The 24,804-nt window shown below is 49.0% G+C and overlaps 1 protein-coding gene across 1 annotated transcript in view; it reads left to right on the top strand.

Annotated features, from left to right (window-relative positions):
- STX18 (syntaxin 18) overlaps positions 1–24,804 on the top strand; it is a 120,485-nt gene that overhangs the window by 93,696 nt on the left and 1,985 nt on the right. The window contains exons 6-10 of the mRNA XM_060104214.1: positions 2,255–2,370; positions 11,764–11,852; positions 20,612–20,670; positions 22,144–22,213; positions 24,625–24,705. Of these exons, the coding sequence (XP_059960197.1) occupies positions 2,255–2,370; positions 11,764–11,852; positions 20,612–20,670; positions 22,144–22,213; positions 24,625–24,705 (415 nt within the window). The remainder of the gene's footprint in view (positions 1–2,254; positions 2,371–11,763; positions 11,853–20,611; positions 20,671–22,143; positions 22,214–24,624; positions 24,706–24,804) is intronic.

Genomic DNA, 24,804 nt, shown 5'->3' with positions numbered 1-24,804 from the left:
TAACAGCTTTATGATATTTCTTTTTTCAATCCAAGAACATGATACATCTTTTCATTTGTTACAGTATATTTTTTTTATCTTTCAAGAACATCTGTGAGTTTTGGGCTTTTCTTGCTAAGTTTACGCTGCAATTTTTGTTGTTATTGTTAGTTTTTAAATCTTTTTTGTTTTGGCTATTGCAAATGGAGTCTTCTCTTTCATTGTATCTTCCAACTCTAAACCAGGTACTTTTTGATGAACATCTAAGTCATTTTTTGTTATTATAAGCAGTGCTGAATATCCTTGAAACTACATCTTTGTGCATATCTGTGATACTTAGAATAGCAGATGTGTTTTTCAAAGATGGCTGCACCCAAACATATCCCATGCCACATGGTCTTATTAAAATGTGATTTTGTTACTGCTTCATTGAGCGTGAGATATGAGGTCTGTATTCTCTCTCCTTGAACCTGAGTGGACCATTGCAACTGCCTGGGCAGTGGAATATGACAGAAATGACAGTTTGTTATAAACTGAGGCTGAGGCTGTTATAAAAGGCCTTGAAGCTTTTACCATAGTCTCTGAAACTGCTTTCTTTGGGGGAAGCCAGCTGCCATGCCAGGTAACACATTGACATGGCCCCACGAGGAAGAGATGAGGCTCCTCCCAGCACCAACACACAGCTGTGTGAATGAGCTTCCCGGGAAGTGAACCCTCCAGCCCCAGTCAAGCATTCAGATGGTGGGGCCCCACTGCCCTATAACGGTACCGTCATGAGTCAGAACCACCCAGCCAAGCTGCTCCCAAATTCCTGACCCCAGAAACATCGATAGATGGTAAATGAGTAATATTGTTTCAAGGCACTAAATTTTAGAGTGGTCTGTTACTCAGCCGTAGTAACTGGAACACTTAACATGATTGATGTTATAATTACTTTTGAAATGTCTATTGTTAATGTTGTAGAGGAGCATTTCCAAAACAGCCTTTCTTAGAACACTAGTCTGTTGTGTTTTGGGTTCCCTAAGGTCACATCCCAGCCCAGCCATTTACTAACTGTGTGACCTGGGGAAGTTTCCTAACTTCCCTATACCTCAGTTTCCTCCTCTGTAAAAAGGCCATTAATACTAGTAACTACTTCATAGGGATGTATGACATTAAATAAATTTATGCATATACAGTGCTTAGAAAAGTGCCCAATACCTGATAAGCCCTCAATAAATGTTAGTTGGCATTAATTACATCATCCTTATATGCATTTACATTGTTCTTTTTATTTTTAGTCCTTCTGCCTAGTAACATGGAAATTATCTTAGATCTTTTTAGCAGTCTTCCTAGAATTTTCATAGTGCTGTATGAATTCCAATACAAGGCCCGTTGTTTCATAACTGGGTTGTTTTTCCTCATATTAGCCATTTATTGACAATTATAAAGTATCCGTTCATTCAACCTATATTTATTAAATACTAAATGGCACACACTCATCTAGAACCTAGGGCCACACAGCAACCATGACTTATAAAGTCAGGTACCCTGCTCTCAGAGCATGCACTGCAGTGGAGTGAGACAGACAGTAAAGAAATGAACAAGCAGGATGATTCCAGACTGCAGTGACTGCTGGGGAGAAGACAGACAGGCACTGGGGCACAGAGTAACAGGAGGAGGCCGTTTTTAGGTAGGAGAGTCAGAGGAGGCCTCTGTGAGCGCATGAGGTTGCACCTGGCCCTGAGGGTAGAAGAGAATACACGGTGGGAGGAGCCCAGGGCCAGTGCCAAGTGCTGAGGCTTAGGGACCTGAGTCAAGGCCTTGCCCCCCAGTGGATATTTAAAGACTTGTGCTTTTATGGTTCAGTAATTTTCAGATATTACTTATATATCATATTTGTTGTATAACACGTGCATGTGTGTAGTCAGCAACACTTTTGCATTGGTGTAAGACAACCAGCTTCTTGGGTTTGTTGAACTTAGAGCAGTCGGCCTTCGCTGCCCACGTGTAGAGTGTGGGTTCAGGAGGTCGGGCTGTTCCGGTGTCCTTTTCTTCGGCGCGTCCTGATGGCACTCATCCTGCTGCGTACTATGGCTGGGGGTGTGCGGTCTGCCGGGTAGTAAGTGCCCCACTAGAGCTGTGTGGGGATGGCCGCTGGGCCCAGGGCAACGGCTCTGCTTTCCCCCAGAGGGCACAGAGCAAGTGTGAGGGCCACGTGTGACTCCTCTCTGCTTTCAGGCAGAATCCTGTTGTGTAAGTAAATGATATGACTGCTAATTTTTTTTATCTTTAGATCTAAGCTGCAACCAGAACCAAATACAAAGACAAGACAATCCATGTCTTCTGAGAAAGTTTCACAGAATCCTTCAAAAGACTCTGAAGAAAGACCTGTCACTGAAGAATTTCCAGGTATGAATTAAAATCAGAATCTTGCCTTGCGCCTCTTCCTTGTGACACATTGGCCAAAATACAAAGCAGAAAAAGAAGGAACGCAGCCCCAGACATCATGTGGTGTTAGTATTTGCATAAAGCAAAGGAAACATGGAAGTGTCAGTCTTTTTTGGTCACAGTTGGATCTTAATGCCGCCGCAGGGGCGGGGTGGGAGGATCCCCCAGTCACCTGGCAGCCGCCAAGGTCCAGAGAAAGGGCCTGAGTTGCTGCGCACCAGTGGGGTGGGGACTGGAGACTTAGAACCTGGAAGAATCATGGGGATCTCTGCCTGTCAGTCTCAGGAACGGTGGGGCGCTGCCTCCCCTGCACCCATGCCATGCGCTGTCAGCACTGACCTTGCCTGGACCTGACCATCCTGCCTTGGGGCGGAGCCTGTGGTGTCAGGCGCCTTTGTCAGCCAATTGAGCCAATAGGACAAAATGCAAGTCTGGGTTTATACACTTCCTGTCTTCATGTTTGCTAGCCGGCCCATAACTTAGAACAGTTCCTAACACATGGTGGATGCTGGATAAATACAGTGTCTCTATAAAGTCTGGAAACATAGGGGAATATATATATAATGCTGTCAGGGACACCTTCAATCCATGTGTCTGGCCAGGGTGGCCACCCTGTGTAGGGGATGCATGCTTAGTTTGCTGTACCTCAGAGGCACATGAGATTTTGCTTTGTGTGAATCCCAGGATGCTGAGGCCTGAGAGTCTTCCTGGCCTCCTCTTCTGTACTCTCACAATGGCTGTCATTTACTGCATGCCTCCCAGGTACTAGGCACTGCCCTGAATCTTCACAGACATCACCACCATCCTTGTAGCAGCCCTCTGGGATGGATTTTATGACCTTTTTTTTTTTTTTTTTTTTTTTTAGGATGAGCCTTCTTAAAGGCTCTGAGCAGCTGGGAAACTTGTCCAAGTTAAAAGTTCATAAATGGTGGACCTGGCATTTACATGTGCATCTGTGCTGCCCTTCCGTCTAATTTATTCCCTACATATTACAAGTGAGGGAATTCAGAGTGCATTTGGGGCTTTGTGAGCCTGAAGGATGCCAGAGGCCTTTCTGTAGTTGAAAACAGCTTCTGTGGGAAGGGCAAGGAGACTGGCGTTCAGTGACCCCCCCTTCATTGTGCTGGGCACCCACTGGGGGTGTCAACAAGTCAAGTCTCATTGAGTCTTTTGAGGTGTTATTGTCATCATTTTATGTGTGAGGAAACAGAGCTTTGAAGAAATTATATGACCTATCAAAAGTCAAATAACAAGATAAGAGCGGCACTGGGATTCCAGGTGTGGGTCACTCTTTGTCGAGCCTGAGCCCATCCTCTCTGGAGGCTGCCTTGTGCCATAGGCCAGAGGCCTCGCACACACCCTCCCATCCCCATCTCCACTTGTTCCTAACGAGGGAAAACCCCAGCATCAGTCACAAAGTGATGGGGCCCTGCTTTTCGTAAACAATACAGAGGGGTATCATATCTAAATTTACTCCTGCCAGACACAGCTGCTCGACCCTCTATCCATCCATTCATTCATTCAGGAACTATTGTCAGGGCTGCTGAGAGTGGGGAGAAGCCAGTCTAGAGTCTTGGGGCCGAGGTGAGGGTAAATCTCATGTGAAGAAAGTCTGCCCTTGCTGGTTCCCTCGCTCACACTGAGAATTGTTATGCCAGGCACTGCACTAGGTGTTGGGGATACAGGAGCGAGTAGAAAATAGGCACATGTGCTTGCAGTCCAGAGGGGAACAGATGGTAATGGAATGTTCCACAACTGGGTACACAGTCAGTCTGTGCTATAAGAGAGAGGGTCCTGGTAATAGAGATATGGCCCACTGGAGAGGTCGGAGTCCTTGAGGTTTCAGTAAAGACCCAAGGGCAGTGAGGAGTGAGCCATGTGGCTCTTTGTGGGAAGAGAGTCACAGGCAAAGGAAGCAGAAGTGCCTGGTGTGCTAATGAGCAGCCGGGAGGCTGCAGAGTAAGGGAAGAGCAGAGGGACAGGAAGCAAGCAAGTACCAGGGCACCAAGGTCATGGGGCCTTCCGGGCCACGGGAGAGCTGTTTACTCTGAGTGAGGTGGGAGGCCACCAGGATGCTTGCACAGAGGACTGTCACACAGAGGACTACACTTGAGCAGGGTCCCTCTGGCTGCTCTGTTGAAATAGATTGTTTAGGGGATCAAGAAGCAAAATAGGGACAGTTAGGAGGCTGCTAAAGTCTCCTAGAAACAAGGTGGTGGTGCACCACACCAAGCATGGTAGCAGGGACGTGGAGAAGGGGTAGAATTCTGGATTTATTTTGAAAGTTGAGCCACAGAATGTGCTTCCTGGCTGTGGGGCCTGAGGAGGAGATGGGGCAAGGAAGGCTGCAGTGGTTGTGGCAGTGGGAGGAAGGTGGCTGCCCTTCACGGGGATGTGGGAGGCTGAGGAGGGGCAGGCTGCGGGCTGCAGGTCAGCTCAGTGGGGAGTATGTTAATGTAGAGATGCCTGGCACAGAGGTCAAGCAGGAAGTTGGGTTTATGAGTCTAGAGGTCAGGGGACAGGTCTTTAGATCACGTCAATCCCATGAGACGGGCTGGGATCCCTGAGGAATGAGGGTCAGTAGAAAGAAGAGGACGCACTAAGCCTCCCGATCTGGTCTTCTCTGTTTTGTCTTTCTCCCCGGCACTTGTCACTGCCCTTCTATATGTTTGACTCATTTATATCCTTTATGCTCCGTCTCCCCTACTAAAACATAAGTTCCACGAGGACAGGAATTTCTGTATGTGCTTTGTTCAGTGCTGTAACACTGGCACCCAGAACAATACCTGGCACACAGGAGGTGCTCATTAAATCTTTGTTGAAAAAAATGAATGAATGAAGACTCTGTTTGGAGCACTGATTGCTTTTAGTTGCTGTGGAAATATTTCCTGAAGCAAAAGGGACTTAATGCCTCTCGGTGGTAGAAAACAAATGGTCAGTGAAAGAATGCTGTTCCTCACGGTTTATATTTTTATCTTAAAGTCAGTATTTGGATGCTTTATAATCACGAAGTTATCTCCTGACTAAGCCAGCCCACCAAAATGTTGAGAGAACCCTCCAGTTTAGCTCCTGATCAACGTGTAGGAACAGAATGGTGCGAAGGGTGTCTCTCTGGAGGCCGTCAAGGGCGCAGCTGCAGCATTTAGTGGCACTTCCGAGAACCATTTCCCCCATTTTGTAAATACGTCTCAGGACTCCTCCCGCCCCATCTTGGTCCTCTCTTGCTTTTTCCCCTGCATCCTGGCCCGTGCTGCCACTCCCGGCTCCACTTCACTGTCCCCACAGCTCCACCAGGCAGCTCTTTCCTCCATGGTCATTTGGTGATGCTTATTTCTGAGCCATCTCTTCCTTGGTTATGTGGAGTCCCAAAGGGTAATAAAATCTTAACTAGTGCTTGTTAAAAATGTGCACACTTTATGTACAAATTCCTGCATGTATAACAGGCTTTTTCTACTTCATTTTGTTTGTTTTTCCCAAAAGAAAGCTATTACCGTTGCTGTACCCCACCTTTATCTATTTTCTGTTCATGGAGATGGGCCGTCCTTTCCTCTGAGTGGGAGGGAAGGGAAAGCACAGTGGTTGCAGTGTGATGTCATGGAAGGGTCGTGAACCATGGTTTCACAGTCTGGCCTCTGTCCTGCACCGTGACCTTGGACAAGTTATTTGAACTCTGGGCCTCAACATTCTTATAGTATCATGTGGCTGTGGTTTATTGTGAGCATTTCAGGAGCTAGTGTAAAGGGCCAGGCAGTGTCTGGCACGTGCAGTAGGGCTCCACGAAGAGCACATTTTACGTTAGTTCGTAGAGCAGCTATGACGAGATCCATTGCTTGACACTAAGGATTGGGCAGGATTATTTTTCAAATGAGTACTGGAAGTCCATTAGTAGGCTGGCCAAGATAGCAAAGGCAATTAAGAAGGCAAAGGAAATGAAAGTCTAGATTAGGAAGGAAGTTTTTTCTATTTACAAACTGCCTGGTATTGTGTACAGAAAATTTTAAGGAATCCACCAATAAAAGAAAAGTAGTAAATGAGTTCAGCCAGGTTGCAGGATACAAAACCATTATACAGGGATTTCATTTCTGTATACTTTCAATGAACAATCCAAAAATGGAATTTAAAAAGCAACAATTCCTTTATGATAGCATCAAAAAGAATAAATTCAACAAAAATGTAAAACATACTTTGAAGGCTGCAAATCGTTGTTGAAAGAAATTTAAAATGATCCAAATAAATTGAAAACTATCCCAAGATCATGAATCAGAAGAATTAGTGTTGTTAAGATGGCAGTACACGCCCAAATGATCTACAGTTTCAATGCATTCCTCTTCAGAATCCCAGCTGATTTCTTTGTGAAAATTGACAAGTTGATTGTGAAATCCATGAGGAAGTGCAGGGAACTCAGGATAACCAAAAACAGTCTTGGAAAAGAACAAAGTAGGAGGACTCACACTTCCCAATTTCGAAACTTACTACAAAGCAACAGTAATCAAGACAGTGTGGTACTGGCACAAGGACAGACATATGGATCAATGGGACAGAATTGAGAATCCAGAATTAAAACTGTGTGGCTGTGGTCAACTGAGTTCCAACAAGGGGATCAAGATCATTCAAGGGGGCAAGAACGGTCTCTTCAACAAATGGTGCTGGGAAAATTGGATATCCACATGCAAAAGAACAGAGTTTGACATTTAAGTCACACCATTTATAAAAAAGTAACTCAAATAGACCAAAGGCCTACACAGAGCTAAAACCCTAAAACTCTTATAAGAAAGCTAAATCTTCCTGACCTCCGATTTGACAAAAGATTAACAAGGATATGACACCAAAACACAAGCAACAAAAGGAAACATTAGATAAACTGGCCTTCACCAAAATTAAAAGCTTTTGTGCTTTAAAGGTTAAAAAAAAAGAAAGTGAAAAAAGCCCAGAGAACGGGAGAAAATGTTTGAAAATCATATATCTGATAAGGGGTCTATATCTAGAACATGGAAAGAACTTTTACAAGTCACTAAGAAAATGATAACTCAATTTTAAAATGGGCAAAGGGTCTGAATAGAAATCTCTCCGAAGAAGAAATACAAATGGCCAAAAAGCACACGAAAAGATGCACAACATCATTAGTAATCAGGGAAATGCAAATCAAAAGCACAATGAGATTCCACTTCACACCTGCCAGGATGGCTAGAATGAAAAAGGCAGATGATAAGTGCGTTTGCAGGATGTGGAGAAATCAGAACCCTCCTGCAGGTAAAAGTTCTCCAGGCAGAGGGACCAGCCAGTGAAAAGATCAAGGAGGGAGAAATGAGCTGGCATATTTCCACATATGTGTACACACATGTACACGCACACACACTCACACTCACAAGAGGGAGGCACCAGTGAGAACGGTACAAGAAGGGGTGAGAGACGGAGGCAGAGGCCTGATCACACAGGGCCCTACAGGCCGTGGGAAAGGTTCAGCTCTGCGTCTGTGTGTAGTGAGGAGCCCTGGAGGTTGTTAAGCTGAGCGTGACAAGGCCTGGGTCACATTTAAAACCTCCCCAACTACCGTGTGGAGCTGGAGCGGAGTGAGAAAAAGAGGAACTAAGTGGCCTTGTTGGGAGTCTATTGCAGGAGGCCACACGCCGGCGGGTTGAGGTGTCACCTGAGGGACGTGGTGGTGGAGACGGAGATGGTCGCGGAGACAAGCGCTCAAACTCCGCTCACACTTGGGAACTGAAGGTTAGCCAGTAGGTAGGACGCAAGAGGTGAGGGACAGAGAGCCATCAAGGGCAACTTCTAGGTTTGGGCTGGACCGACCAAGATGAGGAAGGCGTGAGGAAGATGAGGCTGGACAGTGAGGCCCGGGGGAGTGGGAGGGAGCAGAATCATATTCTGGCCACACGTGTGAGGTCTGAGATGCCTGCTGAATTTTCAGGTGGAAATAGTGAGTCCGTTGTTGGAGTGAGCCTAGAGATCAGGGAAGAACTCGGGGCTGGAGGTCTTTGGGAGTCATAAGACATGGGCAGTTCAGAGCCGCGGGCCTGGATGCATCACCTAAGGGGAATGTGTGGGGAGGGGAGGAGCCTGCGCAGACCTCCGTGCTGCTGCCGGTTTTCCGGGGCCTTTGACATTTCATCTCCATCCCCACCTCGATGCTGGCAGGTAAATCTCGTCCCCCACACCCAGCTGGTTCCCCTTAGGGGTCGTATATCTGCCCTTTTCTCTGTGCCATTGGAAGACAGCTTCCTGTCTGTGGACATTTTGCTAAGGTTATCTACAGTTAGCAGAAGGATTTTTAAAATCTGGGCTATGTGGTGTCTTTTTGCTTATCTTTTCAGGTTTTTCATTTTGCTTCGGAAACATGAGATGTAACTTAGAAAAAATACTTTAGTGTAGGACTAGGCAGTACAGTTCTAGGCAGAGGGTGGTTTCTTGCTGGTCATACTCCTGTTTCTTAAAAAAGGCACTAGTCTTGTTACTTTTTGATTTAGGCAGCACAGTAAAGCACCTCTGTGGTCACAGCTGACCTTCTGTGCATATCTGAGGTTTAGGTTTTTTTCCTTCCATATTCTTACTCAGCCAGGATGAGATCTTTGTGGACCCATTTATAATTTGTTTCCTGACATTGGTTTCCGCTAAGATGGGTACGGTTATTTGTGAATACTTCTTGCCCTTCTTCTCCAGTCAGTCACGGGTCCTGCCCTCAGCTAACAGGGAAGCTCAGATTCCAGCCCCTGAGAAAGTGAGTAGTGCCAAAAGAGAGGGCACAGGTGGGAAGGACATAGTCCACTCAGAGGGCCAGGGAACTTCAGGAGGAGGTGGTCCGGAGAAATGAGTCAGAACCTGAAAAAGGGGAAGCTTAGAATGTTCTAGGCAGAGGCAACAGCATGAGTAAATACTCAGAGGCCGGAAAGCGTGGGAGAGGTATGGAATGTAGTCAGTAAAGAAACCACTTCTGGGGCTTCCCTGGTGGTGCAGTGGTTAAGAGTCCGCATGCCGATGCAGGGGACGTGGGTTCACGCCCCGGTCCAGGAAGATCCCACATGCCGCAGAGCGGCTGGGCCCGTGAGCCATGGCCGCTGAGCCTGCGCTCCGCAACGGGAGAGGCCGCAACAGTGAGAGGCTGGCGTACCGCAAAAAAAAAAAAAAAAAAAAGAAACCACTTCTGGGTCAGCAAAACTCACAGAAAGGGGAGGAGGAGTGGGCCTTAAGTACTGGACCAAGGAGTCTGGACTTGAGTGCCTTGGCATCGGGGTGCATGGAGGTCTGGGCAGAGCATTCGCGTGGGGTGTGCCGTGCTTCAGGCTGATTCTTACAGCTGCAGGTCAGGGTGGCTCCAGGTGGCTGCAAAGGCTCTTAACAAACTTTCCATTCTAGCTCAGAGCTGACTGATGCTTCGTTCTGATGTGAATGATGTTTCTGTGTGTCTAAATTTGATGTTCTTATCCTTCAAACACATAAAGGTGAAAGCTTGAGATGGATACAATAATGAGGTCAGGTAGGAGATAGAGGGCTCTGGGGTGGGGGTAGGATGAGTGACAAGTACAGGTGTTCCACCCCAAGAATGTGGTCTCAGAAAAACACCTCCTCAGCTTCTAAAGATGTTTTCAACCTTTTATAAATATCTTTTATATAAAAATTATGTATTATATTTATAGGTCCTCTATTATATCTAAGTTATACATGTGTCTTTTATAAATATGATGACAGTTCTGGCAAAAACAGCCCATTTTTTAAAACTTGCACAAGGTCGCAGATGATATGGAGTTTTTTTGTGATGACATATCCAGAATAATAACCATACCTTGTACATAGGTCTGCCTAATCTTCTTTCTCTAAATTGGTGCTATCATTATGTTCTTTTCCCTTATCAGTCTCAAAACAAAAGCTCTGGACTTTTGCCCATCTCATGGGGCTGAGAGCAGCTATGGGAAATTTACTGAGATTGGGGAAGAAAAGAAAAAGAAGCAGTATTTGCCTTTAAGTACTTGGCAACCCACTGACAAGCCCAGAGGCACTGCTGAGACACCCGGCACAAAGTCACCTATACAAAAAAAAAGACCCCATTACAGCCTCCGCCCAGGAGTGACGCTCCACCTCCCCCCTCCCCATCCCCACCTTGCTCCCAGCCCACCCCTGGATGAGCTGCATAGGCCTCTCTATCAGGGTCCCGGGTGGGGCAGCCCCTTCTGGGAGCTGTGCTGTTGTTCTGCTCTGTCAGAGATCTGGCCCATGTTTATGGGATCCCGGTCAAAGTGTTCTCTAGATTAAAAGTAAAATTACCGCCAGTCAGCAGTCCATGCCCAGGTTCCCGTCTGGAGTACATCAAAATGCACCAAAGCATGGACTGGCACACGTACCATTGTACTAGCAGAAAACCCAAAGTAACCAAAGGTTTATCAGTGGAGTTACAGTTACACAGAAAATTCCTTATGGTGGAATGTTATGCGGCAATTAAAAGAACAAGGTAGGGCTTCCCTGGTGGCGCAGTGGTTGAGATGCAGATGCAGGGGACACGGGTTTGTGCCCTGGTCTGGGAGCATCCCACATGTCGCAGAGCGGCTGGGCCCGTGAGCCATGGCCGCTGAGCCTGCGCGTCCGGAGCCTGTGCTCCGCAACGGGAGAGGCCACAACAGTGAGAGGCCCGCGTACCGCAAAAAAAAAAAGAACAAGGTAGATCTATGTGGAGTGACATTGGATAATCACCCAGATGCATTGTTAAGTTATTAAAAGCAAGTCTTAGAACAATGTGTTACCACTGATATCTTTGTGAAAAGCACACTACCACACACACAGAACTATAAATTATCTCTAGGCTGCGGAGGAGGCAGGGAATTGTGTACCTGTGTGTGTGTGAGCGTGCTGGATAGAGCCTGCGAGACTCCATCAAAGCACTGACAAACAGTGGTTACTTCTGGGAGGGGAATGGGATTGGCGTGGTATGTCATTTCCTCTATTATATATATATATATATATTTTTTTTTTAAATGAAATTACCCATACATTTTGCAGTCTTTAAAAAGTAGAGGGAGGGGTATAAGCGTACGAGTATGTGTTTTGAAGTCAAGTCCACTTGAAAACTGGTCCTGAAGAATGTCGATTTGGTTTGTGACCATTACTGAGATCAGGGCAATACTGAAACTCTGCATGGATCCCCTTTATCCATACACACACACACACACAGATCTTTACATTGTAAAGAGTCATGCTGCAGTGCTTGAATATTAACCAACAGATAATTGAATGTGGACAAAGCTCTATGATTTCCTTCCATCTCATGTTTTTAAATATGCCTGCATCCTAAGACAACCTATTCTAAAGTGAATATTTTGCCTTCTGCCTACTTTCAATTTTTTTTTTTTTTAACAGAAAAGATTCCGGCCGAAGCACAACCTGAATTGGGAACCTGGGGAGATGGGAAAGGTGACGATGAATTATCCCCAGAAGAAATACAAATGGTAATGCTATTCTCTGCCTAATCATGTACTTTTAACTAGTTTTAGTAAGAATATTTCATTGAGTAGTAGGTCATCCTAAATGCCCTTGCCCTAATTTTTATACTGAGTTTTAAAAATTATAAATAAATACTTTAGATCAATTTTCCACTTGATTTCCAAATTCTTAGTATGCTTTTCATATGTTTTAAATTTGCAGTAGCATTAAAGAAGAAATTGCCTTGGAATAATTTTATTAATATTAGATGTCTTTTCAGTGGCAGTAAAATAGTCTTCTATTCTAAATGGGTCTTTTAGCATCGCCGCTATGGTGCTTTTTAATTGTCTGAATTACTGGTGCATGGTAATGTGAAGAAAGCATAAGTAATGGCTGAAGAATGAAAAGAGTAACACCTTAACTGCGAATATCACCTCCTTTTATTTACCTGTCCCCTAGTTGCCAATTGTAGTTTGTTATCTCTGGGTGAGTTTCAAAAGAAAAGGGACAGATTTGGCCAGAGCCCCTACCTGTTCGTTTACAGCCGGGTCTATGCACACCTGTCTGGACATCGGTGTGACAGAGTCACATGGAGTACGTGTACCTGGGGTTGGGAACGGATGTGTCCTAGAGCTGCCCTGGTGGGATGCTGGCCTTGCCCAAAGAGCTGAGAAGCCGGTTCCCACATAGTCCCCCTCCAGTGGCTGTGCCTGGCAAATGACACCTTAATTTGCAGCTGTTTACGGTGGACAGAACTTTTTAGTACTTGTTTTATCCGTGATACTCTCAGTAATCACACTAAGAGGTGTTGGGGCATTACTGTCTTCTTGTAACTTCGGCAAAAAGCAGTCGGCTCTCTTGTCCATGGGCCCCTCATTAGTAAGTGGTTGAGCCTATCTGCAGTCAGCGGTCTCCTGATGTCTCCTGAAGAAGATGAGAGGTAGAGCTTCGAGCCACGGCTGTCGAGTGAGAGAGGCACCCATCTCCTCCCCACCTCACACAGAGGCATTCGTGTCACCAAGCTCTTCACTCTTGTCTTCACTCTTGTCTCAGATGTTATGTCCTCAGAGAGTCCTTCCCCGACCACCCGGCCTGAAGTGACCCCAGCCACTATGTCTGTGTGCCCACATCCTGCCCTCATCCCTCCACTAGAATACAAGTGTCCCGAGGGTGGAAATCTGTCTGCTTTCACTGCTGTGTTCCCAGAGCCTAGAGCAGGGGTGGGAACTGTTTGTTGAATGGATGAGTGACTTTGATGAATATAATATAAAAGCTCTAGGTTGTTTTAAATGGTAAAGCAGGATCATCAGTAAGAACTACTAGAATATTCTAAGTTATTATTGTTATTATTTATATTTATGAACACCTTCTATGCGCCAGGCCTTGTTTGTTTAATCTCATAACAGTCTAGTGAAGTAGGAACAATCTCTCTTGTATAGTTGACGAAAATGGGGCACGAAACTTCCAAAGCCCGTGCAAGGTCACAGAGCCGAGCATCCGAGCCATGCTCCATGCCCCGAGCCCTGGCTCCAAACCCTGAGCTTTTTTCCTGCATCACAGCTCATGTGAGTGCCCGCTGGGATCTGGTGGTCTAGGTGAGTGTAGCCTGCACAGGAGCACTGGCAGGCTGACCTGGGCGGCCTGACAGAGGCCTCACCAGCCCCAGCAAGGGGGCCAGGGCTGCTCTCTTGAGCGCTGGCTGCCGAGAGCATAGAGCTGGCTCGGAATCCTCTTGCTCTCGAGGCTTCCTGTTTCTTCCCCATGCCTGATTATGGGATTGAAACACCGGTGGCCCCTCATGGTGGGCTAATGACTGAGTGAGCTGACCCAAGAGGTTGCCAGGCATACAGAAGGCACTCATAATTGAGTTCCCTCGGCCTCTCCCCTTCAGAGTGGCAGGTGTGCACAGAGGCAGGACAGCCCTGGCCTGCACAGGGTCGGGGGGGCCTGGGCAGTGCTCACATGTGTGGGGAAGGGCTGTGGTGTGTGTGCTGCCCTCAGGGCAGGATCAAAGGGCCACGCAGGGTGGCAGCTGCCGCTCCATGGAGTCTTCATACATATTTCATACTCAGGACTGTTTCACAAACATTCATTCACCCAGATGAGCAGTTTCCCCTTTAAGATCATCACCTTAGAAGCGTGACACTGATTCCAGTGATGACACCATTAGCCATGACTTTCCTGGGACTTGCAATGGGGGTGCTCCCTCAGAGGCTGTGGGACTTTCTTTGGAACAAGAAGCAGAGCTATCTGTGCCCTCGATAGATAAAAATAATTCTGAGCTAAGGAAGTAACTCAAACACCTTAAAGTGGCCTGCCAGGCCCCTGCCTTCCTTCCACACCTCTGACTTGGAGTACGTGCTCAGTGCCCCCCAGCAGCAGGCAGGTGACCCGGAGGCCTCGCAGTGTAGACTGCGGCACGACTCCAGGCAGCAGCTGTGGCTGCCCAGTCAAGTAGAGACTGAAGACGATGGCCGGGGAGTGGAAGTGAGAGCGGAGATGAGAGAGCTGCTGCGAGAAGTGGACTGGACCTGGTGATCCACTGGAGGGCAGCAGGGCGTGTGAGAGAGTGAGGCAGGAGAAAGAGCCTGGAGCTTTGTGACCTGAGGAAGCAGGATGCCGGCAGTCAGGAAATGACGACCTGGTCACGGACAGGTGTGAGTCCGTGGGAGGTGTCTGGTGGGCGCTGGGATCCTGGGCTTGGGGCTTGGGCTGGAGACGTGACTGTGGGATACACCTGAGGGCTGGTGTTTGAAACAGTGCCTACAGGGGAGAGAAAGGCACAGCACATCACCCCGGGACACAATGCCGGAGGGCAGGCCCAGGCGGAGAAGCCAGCAGGCTAAAGGGCAATTTGGTCATGCTCCCTGATAGCCAAATGATGGCCAGAGTTTCTTAAAAGCTCATAGTTTTTCTTCAGTTTACACAAAATAACTTTATTATTGAAAATGATGTCACATTCTCCCTAGAGATGAAAATATGTATAGTACTAACCCTTCATTAAGAAAGAACACATTTGTATTTAGGCAGACCTTAGCTTCCATTTAGGGCTTTTTTAAAAATACACTGCACCGCTTCATAAAGGAAGTAGCTAGAAGAATGGCAGTCAGTCGTTTGCCAGAGGACTTGCCTTCCCCACAGGCAGCGGTGAGCAGCAGCAGCTTGTTAACCTGCACAGACGCGTGCTTAGAAGCTGCAAGATGCACGGGGGCTGAACCAGTCAGTGAAAGACTGGCAGCAAGGATATCTGTGATCAGCTGATGCTTGGCCCCAGTGAGAGATGGCCCCACTCAAGGGCTTTGGGACTTGACAGAGTTGGTTTTTAACCCTCTTTATGTCACTTACTGCCTGTGTAATTTGGGGGCAAGAAAATAAGCCTCACTGAACTTTCAGCTTGGTAAGTTGACAGGAGTGTCAGGAATACAGTCATGTATGTATGAGTGCCCAGGAAAGTGCAGGGCACATAGCAGCTGCTCAGAGAATGTTCCCTCACAAACAGTGAGAGATCGTTGCTGGCCCCGTGTGGTCCTGGGTTCCCTGCACGTGTTCCGAGTGTGATGTATGTAGCTGTTGCATATGAGAAACACATGTTCATATCATAAGGCTCGTCTTTCCATAATGATGGTTGGTGCACCATGCTTTGTCCAGGCATTGTCCAAATGAATGAAGCATTGTCCAGAAACATGCCAGGGATCATTCCCAATAATGCTAGTTATTTCGGCGTCATGATATCAGTGACCTAAGCAATCAGAACCAGCAGGACCTCCCTAATTTTTATCGCATAATTGCAAGAGGTTGGGGCAGAAGCCTGTACTGTTCAGTACTTTTATGACAAGCTGTTTAATGTTCAGTTCACTTCTTTCTTAATTGGGGCTCATAGCCAAGTACCATATCTTACAGTCTGACTGACCTGAACCTTATTTAAGAGGCTCAACCCTGAAAATGAAGAGAAAGAAATGCCACACTATTGGTTTTAAATTGGAAAGTGTTACAGCAAATTGTGGTCATAAGTCATAATCACTGTTCCTCAGGGTAAAATAATGAATTAAGCCCTATAATAGCAGTTTAATTCATTATTTCACCCATAGGAGCTGTTGTTACTTGTTCCAGAATGGCTGCGGAGCATTGTATGATTCGCACAATACGTTTCCATTCATCACTCATGATGCAGGGATATTAATGCCTTTGAGTTAATATAAGGAGATGTTTTGTGGTCAGGTTGAGTGGAACCAAATTGTTTTCTGATGTTACCCAGAGAAAATACCTCCTTTCTAAGCCCACATTCATTTTACTTGCCTCCAGTGAAACCACTGCACTTAGTGATATATTTCTTGGAGTAATTTTTAAAGACATGAATGTGACTTCTGTTCTTCAGATCACATGAAAAGTGTCCCTAGCCCCTGTCCCCGGAGGTGGGCCCTTGGAAGCACCAGGTGGCTGGCTGGCAGGGCTTGTGGTCTGTGGCCAAGCTTGGCTTACACATTGAGAACAGGAGAATTGTTGATAGAATTTGAGCGCCACACAGGTGAAAGCTGGGGCACAGACCCTGGGGAGGTTCACAGGGGCACAGGTGGGGGTCACGGTGAGGGTCACAGAGCCACAAGTGTGAAGGTGTTTGGCACAGATAAAGCACAACTAGAAAGCCTAGAGTGGGCCTGGGCGGTGGGCTCCTGAGCCAAGGGGGGCAGACTGCCTTCTAGGCCAAGCCCCCTGTGGGTTCATAGTGTTGCTTCAGTGAACTGCTCGTAGGTCTTTGCAATGCAGATCCTTCTCCTGGTCTCATCTGACACTCAAAGGCCTTGGTAGGAATGATTTTCTTTTTAAAACTACAGTAAAGAGGATTAGATTAAAAAAGGATTTCTGTAACAATGTATTCACAATGTGGGTCTGTATCCTTTAAAGCAGATTATAAACCCTTTTGGGGGGCCCTACTTGAAAGTCTGATTGAGTTCTGAATGGAATAAAGCAGTTAAATGATACTGCCTGACGTGCATGTAACACACACACACACACCGTCTCAGACCTGTACCGTATGAGCGCTTGAGCATTTATTAATTTATGCTGCCCCATGTGGTAGGGACTGTTGCTGGGCCCCCAAGTCCTAGACTCTTAACCATGATGCCTACCACTGCTGTTGGGCGTCTGCACTGAGGGAAAGCACTGTGTTTTGCTGTGAGACCTAAACAGTGTAGAGTGCAATGGCCCAGAAGGACAGGCTGGCTGCTGTCATGCTTGCCGGGCCCTGCCTGCCCACCTCCTCCATCATCCAGGCCTCTCATCTCCCTTTTCCGGGACTCATGGAGATGGAGGACATGGCAAGTGTGTCGTCCCAGGGCCTGTAGGTCCCCCTGCCCTTGGTGCTGATCGTGGAGCTGAGGCTGCATTCCGCACTGCACCTCGTGAAGCCCCTGCCTGTGCGGGCTGCCAGTGAGCCCCAGGGAGCTCTGTGCCTGTGCTTCTCAGGCCTGAGAGGGTAGGAGACCAGTAGTGGCCCTCTAGAATTTGAAACCAGGGAGGGGGAAGGGGCCATCAAAGCATTTAATGACTCATTTTGCATATCCAGGATCTGACTCCTGAAGAGATTGAATAATAGTAATTAACATTTATCGAGGTGAAGTTGGTAAGCAGCTTCCACGGATTAGCACATATCTTCCTCCTAACAACTCTATTGAGTACTACAATTATCCCCAGTTTAGTGATGAAGGCAGAGACACAGAGACACAGAGAGGTTAAGTTACCTGCCCAAGGGCATACAGTTTAGAAGATAAAGGAGCTGTCCCTCCCCACCCTCAGGATCAGGCAGGAAAGGATAAGAATAACCAACCACATCTGTTCACAAAGAGAAACTGACAGGCCACACAGAAGGCCAGTGACTGGGGCCAGGTCACCCAGGAAGTTCCCGTGAGGCCACAGGAACTGGGCCATCAAAGCCCCTGGCATATCCCCTACCTCCTCCCGCAGCCTGGCATTTGGTGGCTCCCTGCCTTACTCAGCGGATGAGAGGTGAGGTGTACAGGTTTGCGACCCAGACAGTCTCGGAAACCTCCCTGCAGCCTGTGCGAGTGAATGCGGTCAGTATCCTGGCCGCTGCCTAACCTACCAGAGCGCAGCCAGATCTCGTTAAATGGCTCCCTGTGGGAAACAGGTTTTGTTGGGTTTTTTAAATGCAGTTTCATTGTTACTCCCAACCCCTGAATGGAAGCTGCTCTCCATAAATGTGGTGCCGCAAACCTCTCTCCTCAGCCCTTAACCACTGCTTGATCCCTTGAGGCATTTGTTTCTCTCACTTCCTCCAGGAATGGGGAATTTCTCAGGTAGCATCAAGAACCCATGGGTTGGAAGGAAATCACAGCCAGAATCTGATCCCACTCCTGACCGCTGCTAACAGGAGCCCTTCAGAAGTAGCAATTACCAACCAAAAAAAAAAAAAAAAAGAAGTAACAATTACCAAGAGGCTTAAAAGAAAGCCAGGTGCCCTTAAATTGGGGAGGAAACAAACAGAAAGCTTGGTTCCCAAGGACATTTCCAGTAATAAACCACCTCAAACCCCTAGTTAATTTTGTTTAGGAACAGTTTAAAAGCATGAAAGGGCTGTAGATTTAAAAGGGTAGGGCCATATTATTGTTAGGAAAAATTCAGAGAAAATGCCCCCTGCCAACCCCCCCTAAAACCTGAGTAAAGTACCTGAGAGAATTAGTCAAATTAGCACCCACATGCTGAAGTAATTGTATTTTTTCATATATATCAGACTCTTAAGTAACTGTTGACAGTTAACAGAGCGGATTCTTTCAGACTCAAAAGTGACGCTTTTATTCCCTTAAATAGCTTTTTTGACACATAATTAGAAGGGCCGTGGCAGTGCCCTGGCAGCGGCCAGCAAGGCAGCCTGCCGGTTTCCCCGGCCCTGCAGGAGGCTCCCCACCGCTCCTGGCCTCCTGGAGCCTCACCAACCCCGGCCTCTGAGGTGGCCTGGGGTGGAGTGGAGGCCTCTGTGCTTTGATGAGCAGCTGGTGCTGGGAACCCGCGCCCTGTTGTGTTTCGGGCCCTGTGCTGGGCTCAGGGTCCAGAGGAGAAAGACCACCCCACCCAGGAGGGGAGCCAGACCCCGAACAAGGGTGGGAGTGCAGTGATGGAGGCGAGAGCAGAGAAGCTTTAAAGAGAGGGGGATGGTAGAACATGATAAAACCTGATCTGCTGCGTCTGACGACTAAGGTGCCTATGCTGGGTTTCTAGGGACCAGTTGGAGTTGCCCAGCCAGAGGATAAATCCACCTTAGGCTGAGAGCTAGCCTGTGCAGAGATGAGGCGGGGGATGGCAGGAGATGCCCTCGGAGAGGCCTGGGGAGAGGCCTGGGGGGTGGCCGGCTCGTGGACCTGGCGTCAGACCTGACCTGCAGGGTGCAGGGGCAGGGCCGGCATGTGACTGACGGGGTGGAGGGCAGACCGAAGAAGACTATGAGAGATGAGGGCAGAACTTAGATAGCAGGGAAGGAACGAATACAGCAAGTGTGCCAAGTAAAACTGGCAGAGTAGGAAGGGAGGTTGCCAGCAGAGAGCCTCGCGGAGGGGCTGGAGGGAGAGGAAAAGGACTTGACGTTGAGGAGGCCCCGCTAGAGGAAGCCTCCCTGAGTGACGGGGCGCGGGAGTGAGCAAGGCGGAGGTAAGGGGTGCGGAGGGGCCAGCAGCTGTAACAAGGTTGCTGCGCGGGCAGGTGCGGAGGTGAGAGCACAGCCCCCCTCCCTGGTGGACCAAGCCCCAGAGTGTGGACAGCGGCCTTTTCCAATGTGTGTGGGTCCAATACGGTTCCCACCTGAGCGGCTCACAGTCGTGCAGACAGTTTGAGACATGCACAACTCAGTACAAGGCAGAAGATGGCTAATATTCTAAGGGATTTTGAGAAGATACCAGGCCACGGTTAGAAAAATGAGAAATAACCTTGAGCTCCAAGGCCCAGGACGGTATCATGGAGAAGGTGGCATGTGAGCTGGGAACACGTGGGACCCGTCGGGGAAGATATGGAGGAGTGGACACATGAGGCCTGAGTCATCATCGTGGACGACAAGCTCCTCCTGGTCCCACACCATGGCGGCGCTTCAGATGCGCGCCGTCCTCGCATTTGATAGTATCGAGCTGGCAGGATGGCTGGAAGAGCAGCTGTCCACCCTGCAGAGTTAGCTCAGCTCTGATGAACTCCCCGGGTGCTGGGGTGGCGTCCTTACCCAGACTGAGCCCCAAAGCCTGGTGCTATCCCAAGCACCGGGAATGCAGCTTCTCCAGCTCCTGGGCCTCTGTCCCTGTTGTGGCGACTGACCAAGGCCAGGCTCTGCAATCAGACTGAGTCCCAGAGCGGTCCTGCCACTACCCTGATTCAGCACGGCCGCGCAGCCTCACCGCTCCATTTAAAGAGGACGATATCAGGAGGTCGTGAGGGCCCAGAGGGAGAGCAGGGCGGCCAGCCTAACGGGGCTGACCCACAGGCCTCCACGCTCCCAATCAGAGTCGGCTTGCATGCTTGCGGTTCAAATGAGTGAGATGGAAAGTCCAGCCACAGGCAGCCCCGCTGCACCACGGGGTTTCATTTTCTTCCTACGGCCTGGCTATCCTCACACGAACACTCAGGGTCTTCCAGCAATGCCGCCACGATCCATGCTGGAAAGGGGCTCCGGAGTGATTCTTGGAGGGCGGGTCAAAGGTTTCTGCACAGACACGCCTTGCTCGACACTTGCCTTTGGCTGCGTTCTCTAGTCAGTTTGTGGTCATCCTTAACGTGTTTGTTTCCTTTACAGTTCGAGCAAGAAAATCAGCGCCTGATTGGTGAAATGAACAGCCTGTTTGATGAAGTGAGGTATGTGTGTGGTTCCTTTGTGAGCCGATGGCCTAGTTTACAACTTTCCCCCAAACTAGGAACTTTATTAATTTACTCTGGTGCCCAGGCATCCACATGTGGCCCTTGGGCCAAATGTAGCCCGCCTCCCGCCATTTAGGGGGTCAAGGAAACTGCCTGAATTCACTGACTCCCCTCGACTTGTGGGCCTGTGAGATAACCCCACGGGCTGCTACGAGGCTCCCAGGTGCTGCTGCCCTGTCCAAGAGGATCGGCTCATGATGGCAGATGACACCAAACGTAATGACCACTGCCACGGGGGGGCTGGTTACACTTCATTACTCTAAGATGAAAGGGAGACCTCGTGAGGGACGGCTGACAGAGGGAAGCCCTGCAGGTGGCTCCACTGGGATCCAGCTGCTCCCTCACCAGAGGGATCAGCCACGCAGAAGGCCCGGGGCTGTGGCCCACACAGGTACGGTTACCAGCCCTCCGGTGAAGGCACTCAGGCCTCTTGCCCTGGGAATGCCGGGAGCATTCTGAAAGGATGTGCCAAAACTCTTGTTGCACTGTGGTCACTTCCCAAAAGAAGATGCATCCTGATGTTGCACTTGTGCAGCCCTGGAGACTGAGTGCAGGTTTTTCCCTCTGGCCGCTGCCCCCGGCTCTTCCGCTGTCTCTACCTTCGCAGGCGGGTCTCCCAGTCCTTCCTCAGAGATGGCGTTCTCCCCGCCCTCACCCCTCCTTACTCTTCTCCCAAGTCTCCTCTCCTTCCCTCACCTGGTCTAGGGGGACTCGAGGCCCGAGCGACACAGCTAGGGCTCATCTCCCCATCGAACATTTCCGCTTCCTCCTGGGCTGGGAGCTCAGCCGCTGCCTGTGCTAAAGCCGCTGTCAGCTCAGCCTCTAGACATACACCCCCCGGCCCGCCCCAGGGTCACCCTTGCTGCCCATGAAACGGGGAGAAGCCCGCACACTTAGTTGCTGATATCCCAGTGTGGGATGTTTTCAGCCAGAAGCAGGTTTCCTTTCAACAGGGAGTTGGGTTGAGCGGTGAATGCACTCTTGCCCCTGACCTACTGAGAGGTAACAAAGTTACCTTCTGACGTTTTCTTTTGAATCCCCTCCATGTGTCACTGTGTTGCTAGGACAGGGCTCGGCATTAAAGGAGATTTTGCTTTGTGTGACTGGGCGCAGCCGCGTGGCCCAGACACCGGCTCAGGAGGCTGGGCCCCAGAGCCAGCTTATGCAGGGGGGCGGAGTGGGTTTCCAAAGAGTCCAGTATGCCCCAGTAAGCTGAGGGATGTTAAAGGGGAACCAGTAAGGAGAGTGAATCTTCCTCTGCCCATGTTCTCCTTCCCTGAGCCCGACGCAGCGTCCCCTCCCTCTCTCATGCCTTCACTTAGAAGAGACGACTTCTTTAGAAATGTGTGGCACTGCTGTTAAGATCACCAAGTACTAATAGGTAATGTGTAATCTATTTTTTTTATGAAGGCAAATCGAAGGGAAAGTGGTTGAAATTTCCAGACTCCAAGAGATATTCACAGAGAAGGTTTTACAACAAGTAAGAAAAAAAATGGTGGTTTTAAGATTTAGCTTAAAACGGGGATAAACTAAGAACTCGGGACATTTCTTCTGAGGTTGTTGGGCCTCTGCAGCTGTGTGCCCAGAGCCTCCCCTTCCCCGGGAGCAGCCTCTGCAGTCCGGGGCAGCTCTCCACACGCCCCAGCCCTGTGCAGCGGAGCACGTGGGGGAGGGAGGCAGCTCGATGTTGGTTCTGGATGCCCTCTGGGAAGCTGGGGAGCCTCTCTGAACTACAGTTTTTTCATCTGTAAAATAAGAGTGGCCCTTGCATGGTTGTCGTAAAGCTCCCAGATAACCCATGGAAAGCACCCAGCACAATGCATGAGTAGTAGCTTTTCAGTCGGCGGTGTTACAAGCTCAGACTTGGCCCTGTCAAATGCCGGGTCCCCGCCACCTCAGGGGTCCCGTCCTCACAGGAAATGTGATTGTCCTCATACGTGGATTTTCATGTCATTTCTACCTGCCTACAGTTCTGAAATTCTTCCAGCGGCCACTCACTGGCAAAATTTTCAGACACCTGATAAATTCTCCCTGTTGTTTTTAGTATCCACAGACTGGAAGGGTCTGAAAAACAAAATTATTTTTCTCCACTGTGTTAGACTGGGCTACTTGGCTTAAGATACTCCACTCACAAAATGCCCCCTAAATCACACAGCCAGAGTCCAATCATTGCACATTGGGTACACAAGGTGGTTCATAGGAGTTGCCTTTTTCACTAGCATGTTGCAGGAACTATTCTAATATGTATCTGCTAAGCCTTCACTTGGAAGCCTGATGGCCTGATGGTTCAGCCTCCGGACACAGAAAACAGCTCAGTCAGATGTCTCCCGCTCAGAGCACCCACTTGTCCTTAGAGGCAGCTCGGCGTGGCGGGAGGAGCTCAGAGCCCAGATGGAGTCAGACAGACGGCCCCCACCCGGTTCCCGTCACGCATCATGTGATGTGAGCCCTTTCCCCCTCAGCAAAGCGGGGCTAAGGTCACCTGCGTCACTCTCTGGTGGCGAATGGGATCCGGGCCCCCTCAGGCTCTCAGTCCTGGAACCAGGAGCCGTTGTTGTTTGTGGGCATGGCTGTGGCAGACCTGGGTAATGCACTGTTTACTAGCGCGGCCAGAGCCACGGGCCAGGGGCCTTCACTACAGCAGGGCTGCTTACATGCAGCAAAGTACTCTGAGGTCCTGGGGCCCAAGTGCACTAAAAGCCCTTACTTTTCACGACCATTGCTTCTGCTCCTACACTCAGCCCAGCCACCGAGGAGCACTGATTGCCCTTCACATTTGATTCCCAGTTGGGGGCTGGTTCTCGGTTAGGAAGCAGCAGTCCCAGGGTTCTGGACATGTGCCCCAGGGGGTGGCAGAGAGCCACTCAGGGCCCCACCCTGTGTCACCCCCAGGGCTCTGGGCCTCGACCTGGGAGGGATTTGCAGGGATTTGTCCTTTGCCTCTAAGGACAAGTGGGTGCTCAGCCAGGCTGAGCCCTGCCTGGCTCCCTCGGGGTTTCTAAGACCTGAGAAGAGCTGAGTCTGTCTGGGCTTCCTCATCTATGTTGCAAGGTGGTTCTTAGCCATCCTCTCATGGGAACAGTGGCCGTGGTCAGCCAGCTCCCACTTGGAGATTCTCTAAAAAAGCGAGATTTTGGAGCAAAGCAGTCCTTGGCCCTCAGGTCCTTAGACTATGTGGCATTCACTGCTGGGAATCGGATGGCTGAAGGTCGATTTCCTCTCTGCGGTACTGTATCAGTCAGGTTTCCCTAAAACCCACACTCGTCTATATTCCCTCCCCACCGCCTAGAGGGAGAGATAGGCCTGCTCCTTAGACCTCAGTGTGGTTCACAGCCGGTGCAGGGGTGCAATGGTGGGTGATGAGCCAGCCACTCCTGTGTAAGCCCAGGATCCCATGTTTAAGCTTTCCAAGTATTTGGAGTAAAATTTTTGCAAACATCCTGCATACCATTTTGATTTTTAAGTTTTAGCTTTTTTTTTTTTTTAAGAGAGAGAGAAAATGGTGATATACAAAGTGCCATTTTGAAGCTAGCATGTATGTTTTAGAGCCACATGTGCTTTGAAGCCCCTGGCATGTGGTAGCCACCCTGCGATTGAACTCTTCCTGTCCAGTGAGTGGAGGAAGGTGGCCAGCCAGGGTGGAGGGAGCACAGGCACCGGGTCCAGTCCCAGTCCTGCAACTTGGGTGCTGTGTGACTTTGGGCTTCTCTATGCTTTAAGTTTCCCTCTTGTAAATGAGAGTGTTGCCTACCTGTCGGGTGCTATGAGGACCCATGGGTTCATGGTGTGTAAAGCCCCAGCACTTAGTAAGTGTCAGCTACTGTTACTATCATGACGTACACTCGGGGAAGGAGGTGGCGGTTGTATTTATCTGCTCTTCTCCCCCGACAGGAAGCTGAGATTGACAATATTCACCAATTAGTAGTAGGAGCAACTGAGAATATCAAGGAGGGCAATGAAGACATCAGAGAGGTGGGTACTCTTGGGGCACCATGTCTGATTTGGAGGGGCGCTGAGTCCAGGCCGTAGTGTCCACCCGGTCAGGGCCACGTGCACAGGGCTGGTCTCAGG

This window comes from Mesoplodon densirostris, chromosome 1 (assembly GCF_025265405.1).
Source record: "Mesoplodon densirostris isolate mMesDen1 chromosome 1, mMesDen1 primary haplotype, whole genome shotgun sequence".
In the NCBI taxonomy this organism is placed as follows: domain Eukaryota; kingdom Metazoa; phylum Chordata; class Mammalia; order Artiodactyla; family Ziphiidae; genus Mesoplodon; species Mesoplodon densirostris.
The sequence above is the reverse complement of the archived record's forward strand: the minus strand, read 5'-3'. Positions and strand labels throughout refer to the sequence as shown.